The following is a 20,720-nucleotide window of genomic DNA, read 5'->3' on the forward strand; positions in this document are numbered from 1 at the left end:
TCCTAACGCTCTTTAGTTAACCTTAATTTCTTAACTTTTTGAATACATTCATAATTCTCAAAAAGATGCCTGGGGAGAATTCTTCTGACATGATAGCTTTAAAAAGAAATTTAAAAACTCAAACAAGTGTAGTCTTCCTGGCTTAACTGTAGGACCTTTAAAATGAAGGAAATAAAGCCAACACCTTTTATTATGCCCTGGTCTACACTAGGACTTTAGGTCGAATTTAGCAGCGTTAAATCGATGTAAACCTGCACCCGTCCACATGATGAAGCCCTTTATTTCGACTTAAAGGGCTCTTAAAATCGATTTCCTTACTCCACCCCTGACAAGTGGATTAGCGCTTAAATCGACCTTGCTGGGTCGAATTTGGGGTACTGTGGACACAATTCGACGGTATCGGCCTTCGGGAGCTATCCCAGAGTGCTCCATTGTGACTGCTCTGGACAGCACTCTCAACTCAGATGCACGATTGTTTGCCGTTGCTCTGACGCAGGGAGGGGCGACTGATGACACGGCTTACAGGGTTGGCTTACAAGGAGTTAAAATCAACAAAGGGGGTGGCTTTACATCAAGGAGTATTTCAGGCAGGACTTCACGGAGGGTTCCAATAAGAAATGGTGCACCTAAGTTATTGTTCTTATTGGAACAAGGAGGTTAGTCTGGCCTCTGATTGATACATGGCTAGATTTACCTCGCTGCACCTTCTCTGTGAGTGACTGCAGTGTGACCTAGAAGAATGAGTCCCCTAGGCGGGGGGCGGGGGGTTTGCAAGTGAGTACAAAACAAATCTGGTCTATTTCTTGTTTTGATACACTCCATCTATCTTTTACATCTTTGGCTCGCAGCAGACGGTGCAGAAGGACTGCATGCCATCCTCATCTCTTGCCTGCCCGGCAGAAGATAATGCAACAGGACTGCTAGCAATCCGTATCGCCTGCCTGCTCACCATAAGATGGTTCAATAGGACTGACTGCAGGACTAAAGAGAATGACCTGATCAAGTCACTCCAAATTTAGTCCCTGCACCCATGTCTGCCCAAGCGCTCCTGATCGACCTCACAGAGGCGACCAGGAGCACCTCAGACATGACGATGACGGCTACCAGTCCTATTGCACCGTCTGCTGCCACAAGGCAATGGGTTGCTGCTGCTGTGTAGCAATGCAGTACCGCGTCTGCCAGCACCCAGGAGACATACGGTGACAGTGAGCTGAGCGGGCTCCATGCTTGCCGTGGTATGGCGTCTGCACAGGTAACTCAGAAAAAAAGGCGCGAAACGATTGTCTGCCCTTGCTTTCACTGAGGGAGGGAGGGAACGGGGGCCTGATGATATGTACCCAGAGCCACCCGCAACAATGTTTTAGCCCCATCAGGCATTGGGATCTCAACCCAGAATTCCAATGGGCAGCGGAGACTGCGGGAACTGTGGGATAGCTACCCACAGTGCAACACTCTGGAAGTCGACTCTAGCCTCGGAACTGTGGAAGCACTCCGCCGAGTTAATGCACTTAATGCACTTAGAGCATTTTCTGTGGGGACACACACACTCGAATATATAAAACCGATTTCTAAAAAAACGACTTCTATAAATTCGACCTAATTTCGTAGTGTAGACATACCCTATGAAACTCTCACTGAACCACCAGACTAGTCTTAATTTCCAAAGTGAAGTAGCTGCTTTTTCAGGTTATAAATTTTCAACCCGAATTATACCAGATTTTAAACCTCATGACTAATGAGCTAAGAAAAGAAACTACAGAAAAAAAGTCTTCTTTTAGAACTGTACAATACACAGAATTTACTGGTATTCGTATAGAAAGGTTAATAGTTATTGTATAATACCCTCTCGTGACAGTTGTATTTTCTCATCAGTGGAGAAAGAAAGACAGTCCACCCTCATGTATGAATGCTGTTGCAGGCATAAATATGCCTGTGATTCATTAGGGAGTATTGCTGTAAAACATTACAAACAAGCATCTCAAGAAAGGATGAGCACCTACAGAGGTCAGAATGAAACTAAACTGCCTTTCAATTAATTTCTTACACATCACACTTCAAGATAAGGGAAACAATATGTACTGAAAAAAATATTTTAATTAACCAAAATTATCAGTGTCCTGCTGGATTTTGCGAGTTCCTGTGTTTTCCAAGGTTTGGGTGCTGCTACTTCAGACAGGTGGGTTCTGAATATCAAGACTCTTAAAAAGAGAAAGACAATCATCAAAACCTGAATACCCCACACACAGGTACATACAGATCTCCATGGGTAGACCTTCACTTAGCCATATTTTATCCTTCTTTCCGCTGTGCAAGCATCACTCTTCACAAGTGGAAAAGCCAGCCCTGATGGAGTGAATCCAGATTCCATTGGGACTAACAACCCCTTAAATCTTCCGCCTGCTCTGACATAAGTCTTTAGCCGTTTGGCAAGGATGACAAGGCCATAAACTTAATGCTCCTTTGTGGGGACTTCAAAAGGAAAGCCACTTGTGTGGAAGATTTGTTACTTAACAAAATAAAAAGGAATGGCTCTGTCGACATTAAAATAATGTTAAAAAGTCTTTATAATATGGAAGAATTATAACACTAGTGAAATTAATTTACCACCTAATGCTGTATTTGGACTCTAATTCGAGAAGTAGTGCCAGAAGACTGCAAAGTACCAGTTTTCCTCATGAAAAGCCACACGGAAATTGCTGAATGACAGAGTAGGCAATAGCTCCAGGACAGTTTAACGGAGAAACAGAGCCCAGTCATTCAAATGGAGGTTTATATTTTTGCACAACCATGGTAAGGCTTCAGAGAAGAATTAATCATTATCTTACCTGAGTTCTAATGTTGGTCATATTTGTGAACATCAAGGGCCCATTCTCATCTACACTTAAGCTATTTTACACCATTCTGGAAGTGCAAAGGGCTCTTAAAGTGGATGCAAATGTAATTTATACCCACTACTAGGCCCCTTTGCATTGCCAGAGTGGTGTAAAGTGGCCTTAGTGTAAATGAGAATTGGGTCCCAAGAGACCTGACTTTATAGGAATGAGAGATTATAGAGAAACCATGTTTTCTAAGGGCACTAGATGTGAAAAAATGTACTTCACTGATATTATTAGTTAGCTATTGCTTTGCCACTACTGCAAGAGTTTGAGAATATCGATCAACTGATTTCCTAAAAAAAGACCTCATTATCTCTGCATTATGAAAAGATAGTGATCTAATCCAGTGGTTCTCAAAGCCGGTCCACCACTTGTTCAGGGAAAGCCCCTGGCAGGCCAGGCCAGTTTGTTTACCTGCTGCGTCCACAGGTTCGGCCGATTGCGGCTCCTACTGGCCGCAGTTTGCTCCAGGTCAATGGGGGCTGCAGGAAGGGCAGCCAGCACATTCCTCGGCCCACACCGCTTCCCGCAGCTCCCATTGGCCTGGAGCGGCGAACCGCAGCCAGTGGGAGCCGCGATAGGCCGAACCTGCGGACGCAGCAGGTAAACAAACCAGCCCAGCCTGCCAGGGGCTTTCCGCAGGTGGACCAGCTTTGAGAACCACTGATCTAATCTACAGGAAGCCTGGGTTGACTTCCAATATTCTGCAAGGTGCAACAGAGTAGTCACACTAGCTTCTCTTTCGTATCTCACTTTCCAACAGGAGTTTGCTCATACAATTCAAACTGGGAGCTAGAGCAATTCTGGGCTGATCTCACCGCACAGTGCTTCACAGTCAGCAGATTTATATGTAGTGATATCAATAGTTGTTCTGGTGACTTTCAAACTAGCTCTGGAACCCTGGGACATATCAGGGCAAAACCAATAACTCTGATTTGACCTGTCTTGATTGTTTTTACTAACTTGATTTCCTGGATTGAAAGAATAGTGTGTTCTCATGGAGTGCCACAGCTTTTAGTTTTGATTTAAATATTCTCCAAATAATCTCTGAAAGGACAAGATTGCCGTCCTAATCCTCCCTTTTTGTCCCCTCATCACACAAATCCAACCCTGTTCCAGAGCAAGCGGCGGTCCCTATCTACAATCAAATAGTCCTATTTCATTAAATCCTGTGCCTCATTATACAGAACATTTGCCCAGATACACTTTTAGTCTGTGCAGTGCATCTGTGAAAGTAGGGAGCTCTATGATCCTTCTAATATAGCTTTTAAAATTAATATACAGTACAATAGACTCAGAGACCAAAATTTATTGGGAAACCACATAACCTACTAATATGCTGTAGGTTATGTGGTTTCCCAATAAATTTCTCTAGCATAGCTTTACAGGCCAATATACCACCTTGCCTCTCCACCCCTTCTAAAGGATCAAAAAACTGCTGCAATAGCTAAAACAATCCTAAGGGATAATGGCCACATTGGCAATTTGTGAAGCTTTGCCAGGTTTTTAGTCATGGAAAATTATTTTGCTCTTTGTGACTTAACTTTCCATGAGAACAGGGCAATGCCCTTCTTGTTTTACTTGTTGGTCTGTGTTTGCACATACCAAGCTCTGGTAACAAGCAGATCACTGCCAGTTTTCTTGTTAGACTGTCCTGGACATTTCTAATGCCAACCTCATTCAGAGATTTGAGGATGCTTCTCGCCATGAAGGGTAAATCTTTTACAGTTTTGTATTTGTGGCACTTAGGGACTGGATTATTGGCTTAGTAGCCTCAAGGTCTAATTCAGCATTTGCATACTCTACAGCCTTCACTGGGATTCTATCCACTTACACTAGGACTGAATTTGGGAATCTATCTTCCTGTTACATCTTTCACAACACCACCACCTTGAATGTCACTACCACATAGGGCTGTTTTTGGTCTCTCCTGCATCCCAACACTTACACGGAAAACATATTAATGGCTAACATTTCCTAAAAAATTGGGCACCCTAATCCCACTACCTTTCAATGAGACTTTAGACTTCTAAGTGTCTAAGTAATTTTTAACAATGGGGCTTAGGAGTTTTTGAAAATTTTGCCCCACAAATCTAACTTCACAGAGATATGGTTGTATTAATCTCCTTTACTTTACGACAGTAAAGAGATTGGCAATCCAAAGAGGTATGTACAAGCCAGTGGAAAGAAGCTATTAATATCATGCTAGGTAACTGACTTTTTTTACCTGAGTGGGAATACCCATCAGTACAAACTAGTAGTAACAAGCTCAGAAAGACTCCTAGATTAATAGTTATTAAGGACAGAAAGGACCATTAGATCATTTAGTAGGACCTCCTACATAAAACAGGTCATAGAATATCAACCAGTTACCCCTGTAATGAGCCCAGTAACTTGTGTCTGATTAAAGCATATCTTTCAGAAAGTCATCCAGTCTTGATCTGAACGCTTCAAAAGATGGAAAATCCACCACTTCCCTTAGTAATTTGTTCTAATGGTTAATTAACTTCATTGTTAAAATATATGCTTTATTTCTGATTTGAATTTGTCTGGTTTTAACAACCAGGCCTTGGTTATATCTTTCTCCTCTAAGTTAAAGATCCCTTTAATACCTGGTATTTTCTCCCCATGAAGGTATTTGTAAGTTATAATCAAGTCACCTCCCAGGCTACTTTTTCATAACTAAACAAATTGAGCTCCTTATCCAGCCATCAAATCATTTCTGTGATTCTTTTTTGCACCTTCTTCAATTTTTCAATATCTTGTAAAAAACGAAGGCACCAGAACTCAATGCAGTATTCCAGTATAGGTCCTGCCAGTGCTGTTTAAAGATGTAAAATGATCACCTTACTCCTACTCACTGCTCCCCTGTTTCTATATCCATTAGAAATTCTTGCCACAGGGTCACAAGGACCAGCCACGCTGGTGTTTATCCACTATGACCTCTCAATCCTTTTCAGAATTATTGCTTCAGAGTCTCAGTCCCCCATTTCCGTATGTGTGGCCTACATTCCTTATTCCTAGAGATAAAATCTTCCATTTGGCTGTGCTGAAATGCATTTCATTTGAATGGACTCCATTTACTGAGCAATCCACATCATTCCATATGAGTTTCCAGACCGTCTTATTTTTTGCCACTAGGCCAATCTTTGTGTCATCTGTAAATTTTATCAGCAGTGATTTTATAGTTACTTCCACCTCATTGATAAAAATATTGAAATATATTCAAGACAAATCTGTATTCTGAACCATACAAAATCCAAATGTTAAGGTCAGTTTGAAACTTTCCTCTTCCTTATGTTGTTTTTTCCCCCCTTTTTGCTGTTAGACTGCAAGCTCTCTCTGTTTCCCTCCTTAAAGAAGTTACTCAAAACATAACAATTCCATGAAACATTCAAGTTCTTTGGGTAACCTCACTCTTTCAGTATGTTACATCTTCTTCTGTTTGCTTTTGCTTCAGTAGTAACAATAATAATAAAGGTCTAAATTCCATGATCTTTACTTGGTTTTTAGTCAGGCTAACACATTCTACCCTCCACAGATGGTAGTCTGAAGAAGGACTGAGCCCTATAATTTGATCCATTATTTTTTCCACTAAAATTACCCTAATAAACGCTGCTGTAAGCAGTTAGGTTTTTGGAACTAAACTCCAGCTAATAAACTTTTCCCCTTCCAAAAGTAAACGTACTTAACTGGTATTTTGCTGATATGCAGGTTTATATTATTGAAGTCACCTCTCAAGTGCAAATAGAGATGATCTGATACAAAACATGTAATAATTTAAGATTTCTAGATGAGGGAAATAAAGAACAAGGAGATCTGACTCCATTCCACTGATACATGTTGTGTGCCAAATGCCAATGAGAACATGGAGCAATAAAGGGAAGCGATATTTCATAAAAAGGATAGTTCAGGTAGAAAGAAAATGATTGGTTTATGGTTATTACATTTCCTGAGACTGGTGGAAGTAGGAGGGACAAAAATTGTCCTTAAAGCATATGGCAGGAAGATTGATAATGGCTCTTATTTAAAAACTTTTGCAAATAAATACCAAGGAGTGTGAAATCTAGCCTAACACTACACCAACCCAGGCAATAGCTCAATTTCCTCTTACTTTCCAGGCTATCTAGTCACTGGACAATTTGAATCCTGTTTCCCAGAATACACCAACCTGAAAGCTACTAGCCTTCTGTCCTTGGATAACATGTTTAAAAATGTCAAAATTTTTGGATCTGATGAGTAGATGAAACATCTCCCTGCTGAGCAATGAGCATATTAACCATTCAGACAGTAAGGTAGCAATGCTTGTTTCTGCGGCCTGCAATGGAGGGCATGCTGATAACTTCAAGGAAGGAACAAGGAACTGTTTTACCATCTTGTTCATTCAGCACATATTTGAAGAAAAAAAAACATCATGATGGACAACCTTCCCTTGAGAATCTTCACGTTTAATTGTTACCACAGTATATAATGCTTCTCTGGGATCACTGTATTAGCTACTCTGTGCTACTGCCCACAATGAGTGAAAGAATGAAGAGGAAGAAATATTCCAACTATACCAAAGGAGAGAGAATGCTTTTGTGTCTCTGAAACATGGCTGAAAATCTAATTTAACTGAATACCAGGCCAATATACTACTGGTAAATGGACATCTCTTAGCTGCTAATTTTGTGCTCTTATCTTTCATTAAAAAAAAAGTAATTCCAGCTAAACTCAGTCGAACAGCATAAAACTCCTGATATTTTAAAGCTCTTTAGAACAATTACTTTGATGGGAACCCTTGACAGTTAAATGACTTTGTTAAATGAATGTTATAGAAGACACAATGATTTTTAGTGAAATATTGAGTTTAACCACAAATGAGGAAAACCAGTCATAAGCACAGTGGGTGCATTTGAATAATAATGTCTTGTTTATAAAGCTCAGTGGATTTTGTATTTCTGATAATCAGGCTATTAACTAGTTAGACCAAGTTGAGATTTCTCTACATCCTTGTTTGGTTTTCACTTTTATTACCGTTTGTTAGTCTAGAAAGCAAATAAGGAGGTTTGAACAGTGTGTGTGGTATGGGAGTTATACAGCATTTTATTGCAAAGCAATCACATGATGCAAATTAAAATTCATTCCTCATCTTAAATATCCCTGCTTGTTTTCTCAGCAGGATTTTTAAGAAGGAAAAAATTCACCCAAAAGACAAACCTGATGCTTACACGGGGCCTGATTTTGTAATATTTAGTGACAGAAAACTGCTTCGGACGTTAATGGGCAGTTTTCATGTTTTCAATACAATGTGCATTATTTTTTCTACAACACTCTCCACATAGCTATGGTTCCCTTTTTTATTCACTTACAAGATGTGAAATGGCATCAGGCTTTTACATGTTTTCTCATGACTATCTCAGGGAACCAGTACTGAAATGATAAAACTTTTACAGTTCTTTTTTTTTTTTATTGCACTGCAGCACGAGAGAGAGAAAAAGGTAGTATTCTTATGATGCTGAAATTCCTCTTATTATAAAACTTTATTTGATGGGGAGGAAAGGAAGTTGAAAACAATTCACTAGGAGTACACTTCCCTGTAGGTTTAAAAGGGAAAATGCTAAAGAAATGAGGCTGAAAAATAGGAATGCTATGTATTCAGTTTCTCTGCTGAAATGAGGTGGAATGACTGTTTCACAGTAGAAAGGCCATCTACAGACATGAAGGCAATATTTATTGAGAACTTCAGCACTGTTTAAAGCTTTTAATTCCCTTGTCTGACACTGAAAGCATGGGAAAATATTGCAGTTGTAATACTGGAAGCTTGTTAGGAAACAGGAGACTTCAGGTACATAACAAATGGATGAAATGAGATCTTTGGTGGAGTATCACCCAAACAAGATAACTGAAGGAGTGACAGCTATCCAGACTGGCCATGAGATCATGAAATTCCAGTTAGCTCAACTTTCCAGTTTTAGCCTCCTGATATTTTTACTCCTTTATCCCCAGCAGTTATCCTGCCTCTCCTCTAGGTTTCTGTCCCCACTTCCTCATCTCTCTCTTGGCTAAATTGGTACAGGTCTCCTTGGAACATAGCTTGCAGCACACAGCATTCACCATCACTTTTTACTGATGCATTCATTCATGCTAATTTACTTGGAACCTGCTTCCACCGCATTCCACATCCCCCACACTTAAAGAAACAGCTGCTCTGAATAAAGTTCTCTTTGGCTTGGTGCAAGAAGTATTCACCCTGAGACATTATTACTTCAAACAATGTTGGACCATTGGCATGTGCAGCTATAGCATCTTCAGGGTATACAGCATTTCCCCTCTGATGATGACGACGATGATGGTGATGGCAGGGGTATTTCAGCCACACAAATAAGAACAGTTAGGGACTTATGTATACAAAGTTAATTATTTTCCCCCGAGAATTTTTAGAATGTTTGAAAAACTACAGTAGTATCTCTAGCTTTAAACATCAGCAAAGGTTCATTGAACAGGCTGACATGCTATTTCATGTGGGGAAAAGAAACTGCTTTTAATCTCATTTTTACTTTAGATTCCCAGCTAATGAATCTGCGGATCCTGAAGTCTGCATTTACTAAGAGACATCTGCCGCCCACATAGGCTGGTCTTTTGCAGCTCCATAAAACATAGGTGAAAAAGTTAGCCTGGTTTCTTACAGCTGCTATGCAACAATGACAAATTTCTAGATACTCACAGATGTAGAAATATTCCCGGCCTGGCCTGAACTCAAATCCTAGTGAGAAGGGAGTGAAGAGCTGGAATTTTTCTGAGAACTTCAATGGTCCATTCGGGGAATGAGGCCGATTACATTCCCACCTCTTGAATCCTTTGGAGGTGTGATCGCAGGAGCTGTAGCCATCGAAGTTCACCATGTAAAGAACGTAGCGTTCAGTCTTCTCTTCTGGCACCGAATCCTCATAGTGAGGGCAGAACACATCCAAATAATCATTGATGCAGACATCAATGTGGTAGTCACCCCTCTGGAATCTAAAATTAAACGAAACACGAAGACAAAAGATAGAGTTAATTCAGGATACTTAGCTACAGTTTTTCTCTTTCGAGAATGATAATGTCATTACTTCCACTTCATTTCACTTCAGCCACATCATTCACTTTTCAAAATAATCCTGGCCAAATTCACTTCTGGTGTAAATGGATGCTACTCTGTTGACATCAGCAGAGTAGCACCTGCTTATGCAGTACCATGATCATTCACACTTTCATTCCTTCGGCATGTAGAATTATCTTCTTGCTAATGTACACTAAGTTAAAGTGTATTTTCTCCTGTGGTTTTCTGAACAGTGGTTTGTTTTTTTTTTAATTTAAAATTAAGCAAAAAGAGGAAAAGAAAGAGAAAATGCACTAGGTTCACCAAATCAATCTCGCTGTACACATCAACACAGACACGCACAAAATCACCAATCCAGCAGTAATCACTTACGTGCTGCAAGCTGATTGGTCTAAAAATTCTTAAATTGACTACAGCAGCACAACTACATTTACTTTTTTCTTCGTTACTGGCAACACTTTGTCAAGATGGAAGAAAAGCCTGGATTGCTTTTTAAAGGTATTTGAAAAGCAGTGCAACTCCACTGCCAAAGTACACAGAGAAGATACTGCTACATTCAGATAAAAGGATACTGGGATATGAATTATCAGCACTCCTCCTAACCTGACAGTTCTGAATGAGAGCCAGATGAGAAATGTAGTGTAAGGCAGTGGCCCAGATGCACTCCTTTATATTATTATTATTACTGAAGATTCTTTAGACATTGAAAGGAGGAGGTTTAGCAAGTGTCACTAACTTTGACTTTCTAATGCCTGGCATGATTTGTAGAAGAAACTATGAGAAGGAATTCAACACCTTCACGTGAGCCCACCCTGATACATTTAAAGATTCCATAAACCAACATCTGTAAGTCTGTCAATGGATGTGAACTTCCCCTAGGGCAACTCGTGCAACCAAACATTGACCCATTCCACTTCAGGCTGACTGCTCATCACTACTTGTGGCTTCTTTCTTTGACTGCTACAGTTGTCAAGTGCACCACAGAATGATAAAGGGATAATGACAGGTTTAACTATAATACTTCTTTTCAGCTGAAGGGCATATTTTAAATACCTGACGGGCTTGAAATCTGCCACCTGGGTCCTTCTACCTAATTTCAGAGAAAAGCAATGATCTGCTGGTCCTCCAAGGAAATATTCAGAGCAAACTATACATTTTTATATCCCTACAATAATTGTGCTTCAATAACAGATTTTTAAAGGAAAAAGCCTGATATAGCTGTAGAATTCTTGCCAACGCACAGCCCCATGGTTTCTTCCTGTAATACGGAAAAGCCTTTTTGAACTACTGTCATTTCAGACAAAAACTCATTTATTTAAATTATTAGTTGTATCCTAGAGGTTACAAACAGGGATATCTTGTGTGTATACAGAAACCCAATTTTCCCAACAATCTCCTTATTTATATTTTTCTAAAATTCCATTTTTTAATTAGTAAAGAAGAGTGAGTATGTGCCCTACCTGGCTTTAATTACTGTGCATGTGTAACGTCAACAGACCCCAGTTGTCAGTGGGTGGGATCGAACCAGGGAACTCTGGAGCTTAATGCATGAGACTCTGTTGCATGAGCTAAAAGCCAACTGGCTGTTAGCTAAGCTGTAGAGCAGACTCCTTTATCTCTCTCCTTAAGTGGTCTCAGTGCCACCAGATGGGACAGACCACCACACCCAGAAGGTGTGTGGGATACACATGCAGACACTGCAAACTTTCCTGCACTGTTATTCACCAGGTTCCTTGGTACTAGACCTCTCCCAAATAGAGAGGGACAATTATCGTTTAGGGATGGGAGCTATTGTGCTTAAGAACCAAGGCTATGGTAATGGGTATCATATAAATAAAGAGATAGACTAATAAAAAATCTGTGATCTAAACTTCATCTCTACTGGGAATGAAAGAGCTGCTCCACCTAATATTATAAATGTTGAAATTGTCTAATCCCTTTCTAGTGGTGTCCTTCCATTTTATTTCTTTGAACAAAAACAAACAAATAAATAAATAAATCCATGACCTAACTTTTCTCCTCGACCATTACTTTTTAACAGAGATGACCTCAGTGCTTAATTTGTAATGAAAGAGGTGCTGGGGCTCAAGCTGGGTGGCCAAAGAGCAGTGGCTGCTGGTTGGGTATCCAGCTCAGAAGGCAGCGCAGCCACCAGCAGCACTGCAGAAGGGTGGCATGGTATAGTGTATTCCAGTGCTGCCTTCAGAGCTGGGTGGCTAGAGAGCAGCGGCTGCCAGCCAGGAGCCCAGAGGTGCCAGGGCCATTAACTGCCAAGCCTAGAGGAGTCCAGGCTCAGGCCCGGCACAAATTAAGAACTGGCTGAACTTCCTTCTGCCTCTACAAGTCATGGACCTTATGGTCTTCTTCAAGCTCTTCAGTTTACTCCCATGTCACTAATATGGACAGCTGGAAACACAAAGCCTTGAAGGAAACACTAACTGCAAAGCAGATTTTGCAGCTGAAGTGCACAGCTAAGTCATTTTTTTCCTCTTGGTATTTTTTTTAATCACTTTTCCCTACAGTGTCTATACTTTCATTCCATAATCGTTTTCTATCACCAAAAAGCATTCACATTTAAATGTCTGAAAAAGGAAGAAGATGGTGCATATTTAAAGTGATGTAAATTGGTCTTTAGCTGATATTGCTGGCACAGCAGTGAACCTGCTTCAGGGAAAACACATACCAGATATTTTATCAAGCAACTCCATAAATATAGTAACAGCAATACTGAAAGGAGACAGAATGGATATTAGAGAGGAAGGAAGCAGACAGGACATTTATTCCCTCTCCTGTAATGTTCTGAGGGATCCAGTAACCAAGTTAATGTGAGTCCAAGCTAAATAGAACAGAGGCTCACTAGATTTTCAAAACTTATTTTATTTTTACCAAAGAAGTTACATAATTTCCAACATGCCTACCAGTGTATATTAAGACTACATTCTCCCTTCTTCAATTGCCATATTATGCTTAGAAAGGGAAAACGAAAAGAGACAGGACACTTCTTGTATTAAAAAGTTAAGTGTGCTGATTAGTAACTAGTGAAAAACTAGAAGATGAAACTGCCCCTAAAGCACCCTAAACTGAATCCAAAGGGAATATATTTGACATTTACCAGCTGCAAACCTAATATTATTAGTGTAAAACCAAATATTAGAGTGAGACAAAGCTTTGGTTTTAAATAAGAGCATATATCAGCTCCTGTTAGCCAACTGCTTGTAGAACGCGGCAACACAGAGAAAGGAAGTGGAATTAGTTTACAAATATGTTTTGAGAAAGGATGAGAAAAACAGCAGCCTGTGTTTATGTCATAACAAGCATCTTCCTCCTCCCCCACTTCTGTTGTTCCTTTCAGCTGAGAATGTAAACCTTATGCTCTCCTACTGTCTCTCCCACCACCAGAGATGCTCTTTTACTTTTCCTTATGTCAGCCCTGATCCTGCATTGGGATCCACTCACGTGGACCGTCATACCCAATTAGAGGTCGTAGGGGAGGGGTTCATGGTCACAGACCCAAGACAGGATCTGGAGCTAGATTAAGGAGAAAGCAGCCAGCGGGGGGGGGGGGGGGGGGGGGGGGAGGGGGGGGGGGAGCAGGTGGACCCTGCAGCCAGGAGGGTTCTGCAAATATTCCTTTTGTCAATAATGCCAATTTTCTTTTTATGCTTTCTCTTACACACAGCAAAACATGTCTATCCTTCAAACAATTAACCTTTATTTTCTGTCACATAACATTCATTCAGTGCCACAGAAACTTACATACTACTGAGCTGGCTAATAGGTTGTAAAGTGGAAGAGGCATTAGAGACACAAAAACAGATAGCTAAGTACCTTCTAATCCAAAATTTCTCCATAACCTACACATACCAGATCATTACACAAAACTTACACTGATACCACTATAGAATAGTTGGGAGAAACAACAGACATAAGGATACTTAATTTCTCAGATGCCTCCTGTTTTTGTTTTTTTAATTCTCAACACTAGGAATTCAGAACATGGTGAAAAAGCTGCATGACAATTTAAATGACAGAAACATCATGATGACAAAAATCTTTTGAACCTAATTCTGGTGCTCTGCTTATCCATTAATGCAAATTCAAGCACACAGTCTGTGCACATGCATTTTTTCACAATTATAAATTCTGAAGCATATGCAAGCCTCATCTTGAATTTAATAACTTTGTTGGCTACTGAAATAAGAAATGATTTATTTAACTAGATATTTAGACTGAAATAATATTTTGCATGCTGCTCTACTTCACTTTCTTTTCTTTCTTTCCTTCTTTAAATAAACAATATAAAAACCTGGTTTAAAACATAGCGCAACTGACATTAATTGCCCATTATCATATAGATGAATAAAAAACTGCACTAGCTTCTCCTTGTTGCTTCTCCCATACAAATTATAGAAGTCATATCCTTTCTTAAGTACATATTCTACTAGCAGCTCCTCTATTTCAAACTGAGTGCACAGGAAACACTTCCTTCTGTAGTATCATTCCTTCCCTTACTCAGAGTTTGTTCTCTCAAATGGATGAAAGGTCTTTAATTTTAACAGGAATTTAGTTCAAGTAAGTGCTGTAACCATGAATGTTGAAATTCTAGTCTTGATTATAGCCCCAGAAGTAGTCAATTGCAGATGGTGGCCCTGATTCTTTGTTACCTATGCAAAGCGGATGTTACCAAATCAGAAGATTAAACACCCATTTGTCCTCGTGTTACTAATGATACAAAGTGCAGGGCAACAGTGAATCAGGCTCAATGAACCAACAAATTCTTAACATAAATTTAACAGGAAAGCGGAAAAGAAAGAAAGATGAAACGAATGAATTAGCTGGGCTTTGTCAGAAACAGAACAGTAGAAGGTTTTTGTTTTGAGAGTTGAATGTACATTTGAGTATTTCTGCATGAAATAATACAGTACAATCTCAGGCAAAATTAAATCCTTTTTGAAGAGATACTGATGTCTACTATGACAACGTTTTGATGTCCCTTCAGATGTATTTGATGTATGTATCTATCCTAAGCAGCACTGATCCCCTTTACAGGTGTGCTGTGTTACTTATAATGACACAATCAACACATTATCAGTGGCTTAATCAACTCATAAGAAACAGATTTATTCAAAGCCTTTTAACATCCAAAATTAAACTCCTACTTCCATTGAATCCTGATGGGAGCATGGTAACTCATAACAGGAAAACCTATGTCTATTTATTCTTTGTTCTTTTAAAACAGTCCCCCCAAGACCCATATTTGATTAAAATTTCTATAATGTGATGGGGAAGGTTTCATGCTTGCTAATAACCTCAGGGGTTAAGTACATAATTTTATTGCTGTGAATTTATTTTAGAGCTACTATTTTTGTGGCACCCATTAATGCTTTTCTGCTGCCTTTACTGGCTTTGTCACAACATTTAATAAACTCTGTTCATATAGCTGTGCTGACATCATCACTAATTCTGATGCACAAACAATGAAGTAATCAAAGAGCTTTTTTAATTTCAGCTCCATTCAAACCAGAAGAATATTCAGCATTTTCCAGATGCTAAGAAAAGTGTGTATAATGAAATAAGTGACATTTTAGGGCATCTAAAAGTGTATTCCCAACCTCAGAAAGCAAGCAAACAAACAAAAATGAAAGTAATAAAGAAGATTTTACCATCATCTTTTGATCCTATACATTACAATTTCACAAGTTAGGAGAAGTTCAAATTTTATGAGAAAAGAATATTATGAGACAAAATAATGACTGACAGAACAAACAAGGGAAATGACCATCAAGACTGTTCTTCAAGCAGTGCCACAAAAACATGCCTAGACAAAGAGGCAACTTACGTACATGAAGCAAAGTGCAAGTTATTCTCTTGTCATTAAGTCCTCTATTAAATTATCATTTATCGGGGGTAATTAAACACTGGGAAAGGATGTCAGACTAATTGTTAGATTATGATAATTACATGTCTTTGCTATGATGCAGCTGATCAAAATAAGACATGGTCACAGGCATTCAGCTAAAGCTGCTCCGCAATTGTCAGGCTTCTGTGAGAAGATAGGCACCCAAAAGATTGTGCCCAAGCCTCTGCTTTCATTGGCCCATTTCCATCACAATTACGCAGCTGAGCAGAATCCAGTCCCTGCATTTGAGAGTTCATCAGACTTCAAATTACTGTTTTACAACAGACTGCAACAACCTATCGCCTTCGCAGTAAAACTGATACAGTCTTCCTGCCTTTTCACTTTGTACAAATGTACTAGGGACCTAACTTCACCTCATATTCCTGCTGCCTTCCCGCACTGGCAGCAAAATATGACATACTCCTTGGAATGGGGGAAAGAGGAGAGAATCAAAGACGAGACAGCACAGTGGCATGGTACAGAACGGAATAGCATTAAGCTGGACTTCAAGAGCACAGGGCCAGTTTATATAGTTTGCCTTCCCTTTGGAATTCATCCTTTTCCCCCTGGTTATCAATTGCTCTGTTCATTGTAGACATTTTATTTTTTTGTTAAACAGCAAGTTTACCCTTCTGATAAACTGCCAACATATATGGAACATTATGCTACATGCTAAAACTGACAGACAACTTATTTAAAGAGAGGGGGAGTGGGAAGAAAGAGGAGAGCAAAGCTAACTTGACCTTTGGTTTTTAATCAAAGGAACACATTTAGAACTGAGCAGTCCTGAGGGTTGAAACTGACCCTCCACACTGAGAAAACTATAGTCAGCAGGACGAGGTTTGTATTGATGGCATTACATCAGAGACACCACTAAATAAAAGAGAAAGGGGTGGATTTGAGCAGAAAAGTAATATATCCTATTTTGTTTCCTCTTGTGTATAAGTATACTGTCTTCAGATAGCACATTCTATGCAAATTCCATTAAAAGCACTAAGCCCTCAAAAAACTTTCCCAGTCTCAGTGCTGCATATGAAACTATGGCTACATTAAAGCAACTACCAATGGCACCGGACTTAAAAATATGGAGGACTTCTTTTTAAAAGCTGTTTATTAACTATGCAAAAATGTGTCTGCTCCATTTACTATTAATATAGCCTCCTCACACTCATAACTATGTTTATTTGTACAGCTGGGTCCTATATTGTTTTTTTATAGCCAGCTCTGCAGAAAGATATATATGCAATGATAATGCAATCATAAAAAATAGAAACTAATTGCTCTTTCCTGAGAAAACATAAGAGGGAAGGGGAAACAAAAATCAACATTTATTTCCCATCTATAAATCTGAGTGCTCTAGGGATGCTCAAGTCCTGCAACACCTTTACCCACTTAACTTCACAGCCTTTCCAAACTGCCTATTGATGATGTGGACATTTTTCATTCCTTTTAACAACACTGTCCTCTCTCAAAGTCTGCATTTGAAAAAGAACTTCGGTTCAAAGTAAACACACATGCCCTCCTTTTCATCTCTAAGAATTTTTGTTCTGTTACAGCCTGTGAAGCGAAGCACCTGTCTGGTCTGTGGGGCTTCAGTGACACAGTCATGCCAAGACACAAGGACGATAAAGTAGGAGAGTGAAAAGGGACACCCTCATGCCGTGCGGAATGTCAGAATGGATCCCAAAGAGGTCGGACTCCCGCCCTCAACTTCTCCCAGTTCTGATAGCTTTAATCCCTGAAGCTGCAGCCTCTACCTGTTTATTGATTTTTTCATTGCTGTGGGCATTTAACTTACTGAGCCAGATAGAGGGGGAAGGAGGAAGGAAGGGTAGAGGAGTTATTATTCTGTCAAAGGCGTTACTTAGCCCTGTTCTACACTACGGGGTTAGGTTGAATTTAGCCACATTAGGTCGATTTTAAAATGAATGCGTCCACACAACCAACCCCCTTCCATCGACCTAAAGGGCTCTTCAGATTGACTTTGGTCTGGGAGTACTGCTAAAATCAACCTTGCTGGGTCGAATTTGGGTAGTGCGGACACAATTTGACAGTATTGGCCTCTGGGAGCTATCCCAGAGTGCTCCAATGTGACTGCTCTGGACAGCACTTTGAACTCCGATGCACTAGCCAGGTACACAGGAAAAGCCCCGGGAAATTTTGAATTTCATTTCCTGTTTGGTCAGCGTGGCGAGCTCAGCAGCACAGGTGACCATGCAGTCCCCCCCAGAATCACAAATGAGCTCTAGCATGGAGCAAAAGGGAGTCACTGGATCTGACTGCTGTATGGGGAGAAGAATGTGTGCAGCCGAAGTCCGATCAAAAAGAAGAAATGCTAATATATATGCCAAAATCGCACAGGGCATGGTGGAGAGAGGCTACAACATGGACACACAGCAGTGCCGCATGAAAGTTAAGGAGCTGAGGCAAGCCTACCAAAAGACAAAGGAGGCAAACGGTCACTTCAGGTCAGAGCCCCATACATGCCGCCTCTATGATCAGCTGCATGCCATTTTATGGGGGGACCCTTCCACTACCCCACCACTGTCTGATTTTGTGGATGAGGAGGAGGAGGAGAATGCGCAGCAGGCAAGCGTTCTCCCTGGCAGCCAGGACCTTTTCATCACCCTGGAGCCAATACCTTCCCAAGGCGGGATCCCCAACCCTGAAGACGGAGAAGGCACCTCTGGTAGGGCACATTTGTAACTATAGTACAGGGTTTAAAAGCAATAGTGTTTAATGTTTGATTTGCCCTGAAGAATTGGGATGCATTCACAGCCAGTATAGCTACTGGAAAAGTCTGTTAACATGTCTGAGGATGGAGCAGGAATCCTCTAGGGACATCTCCATGAAGCTCTCCTGGAGGTACTCTGAAAGCCTTTGCAAAAGGTTTCTGTGGAGGGCTGCCTTATTTTGTCCTGCACGGTAGGACACTTTACCACGCCAAGCCAGTAGCAAGTAGTCTGGAATCATTGCAGCACAAAACATGGCAGCAAATGGTCCTGGGTTTTGGTCGCATTCAAGCAACATTGTGTCTAGATCTTTCTGTGTTAGCCTTAGGACAGTGATATCATTCATGGTCACCTGGTTGAAATAGGGGAATTTTTGTAAGGGAACAGCAAAAGGACCCCATTCATGCTTGGCTGTTTGTGCTTGGCTAAAAGGGAGAATAGCCACGCAGTGGGGGGAAGGGGGAAGGGACCATCCCAGAGAATAGCCACGCGGTGGGGTGGAGGGAGGTGTGTGCTGCACATCCACACAAAAACCGCAGCCCTTTTAAATGTGAAACCCAACTGGCATTGCTTGCTATGGGAAAGGAGGGTGCTGCGGTTTGAAACCATTCCCACATGTTATGAAGGCGTAAGAAGCCAACCCCGCATACCCTTTGGCTTACCATGGCTGCCTGGAAACTTAATTCTGTTGCCCAGCCATGTGTCATGTGTCACCATACCGGCAGGCGCACAATATAAAAGGCAAAATGCGACCTTGTACCTAAAGCACATGTGCTGTCTAGTGTGAATTGCTTGATTCGCTGTGAAAGAGTCTCCCTTTTGTTCTCAGAAATGTATCATCTTAAATTTTACGCTCCCTTTTTATCCCCCAGCAGCTGCAAATGTTTCTATGCTCTCCCTGTCATCTCCATCCCTGAGGTTATTGCAGATTAGAAGGTGAAAAAAATGCACTTGCGATGACATGTCTTCCGAGCTCATGCAGTCCTCCTGCACTGATAGGGCACAGCTTAATGCATGGAGGCGTTCAGTGGCAGAGGCCAGGAAAGCATTAAGTGACTGCGATGAGCAGAGGCAGGAGGCGATGCTGAGGCTAATGTGGGAGCAAATGGACATGACGAGGCATCTGGTGGAGCTGTAGGAAAGCCAGCAAGAGCACAGACACCCGTTGCATCCATTGTGTAAACTGCCTGGCCTCCCCCCCCAGCTTCCATACTCTCCTCACCCAGACGCCCATGAACGCGGTGGGGGAGGGAGGAGAGGTGAGAGGAGGCTCCGGGCACCCAGCCACTCCACTTCAGAGGATGGCCCAAGCAACAGAAGGCTGTCATTCAAACAGTTTTGATTTGTAGTGTGGCTACAATAAGCAATGTGGCCTTGTCCTTCCCTCCTCCCCCACTCCACCCAGGCTACCTTGTCACTTATCTCAATTTTTTTAAATTAACAAAGAAAGAATGCACGGTTTCAAAACAATAGTTACTTTATTTCCTTTGCCAGCTGTGATCGAAGGGGGTGGGTGGATGGCTTACAGGGAATTAAAATCAACAAAGGGGGTGGGTTTGCAGCAAGGAGAAACACACACAACTGTCACACCGAAGCCTGGCCAGTCATGAAACTGGTTTTCAAGGCCTCTCTGATATGCAGCGCACCTCCCTGTGCTCTTATAATTGCCCTGGTGTCTGGCTGCTCAAAATCGGCCACCAGACAATTTGCCTCAACCTCCCACCCTACCATAGATGTTTCCCCCTTACTCTCACAGATATTATGGAGCACACAGCAAGCAGCAATAATAATGGAAATGTTGGTTGCGCGGAGGTCTAACCTAGTCAGCAAACAGCGCCAGCGAGCTTTTAAACGTCCAAAGGCACATTCTACCACCATTCTGCACTTGCTCAGCCTATAGTTGAACTGCTCCTTACTACTGTCCAGGCTGCCTGTGTACGGCTTCATGAGCCATGGAAGCAAGGGGTAGGCTGGGTCCCCAAGGATAACTATTGGCATTTCAATATCCCCAATTGTCATTTTCTGGTTTGGGAAGTAAGTTCCTTCTTGCAGCTGCTCAAACAGCCCAGAGTTCCTAAAGATGCGAGCGTCATGCACCTTTCCTGGTCATCCCACCTTGATGTCGGTGAAAC

At 41.1% G+C, this 20,720-nt stretch overlaps 1 protein-coding gene across 2 annotated transcripts in view; it reads right to left on the bottom strand.

Moving 5' to 3' along the window:
- EFNA5 (ephrin A5) overlaps nucleotides 1–20,720 on the bottom strand; it is a 278,103-nt gene that overhangs the window by 45,215 nt on the left and 212,168 nt on the right. For both annotated transcript variants that reach the window (XM_027822028.3, XM_007059571.4), the window contains exon 2: nucleotides 9,583–9,875. In XM_027822028.3, coding sequence (XP_027677829.1) covers nucleotides 9,583–9,875 — 293 coding nt within the window. The remainder of the gene's footprint in view (nucleotides 1–9,582; nucleotides 9,876–20,720) is intronic.

This window comes from Chelonia mydas, chromosome 5 (assembly GCF_015237465.2).
Source record: "Chelonia mydas isolate rCheMyd1 chromosome 5, rCheMyd1.pri.v2, whole genome shotgun sequence".
Classification (NCBI taxonomy): Eukaryota; Metazoa; Chordata; order Testudines; family Cheloniidae; genus Chelonia; species Chelonia mydas.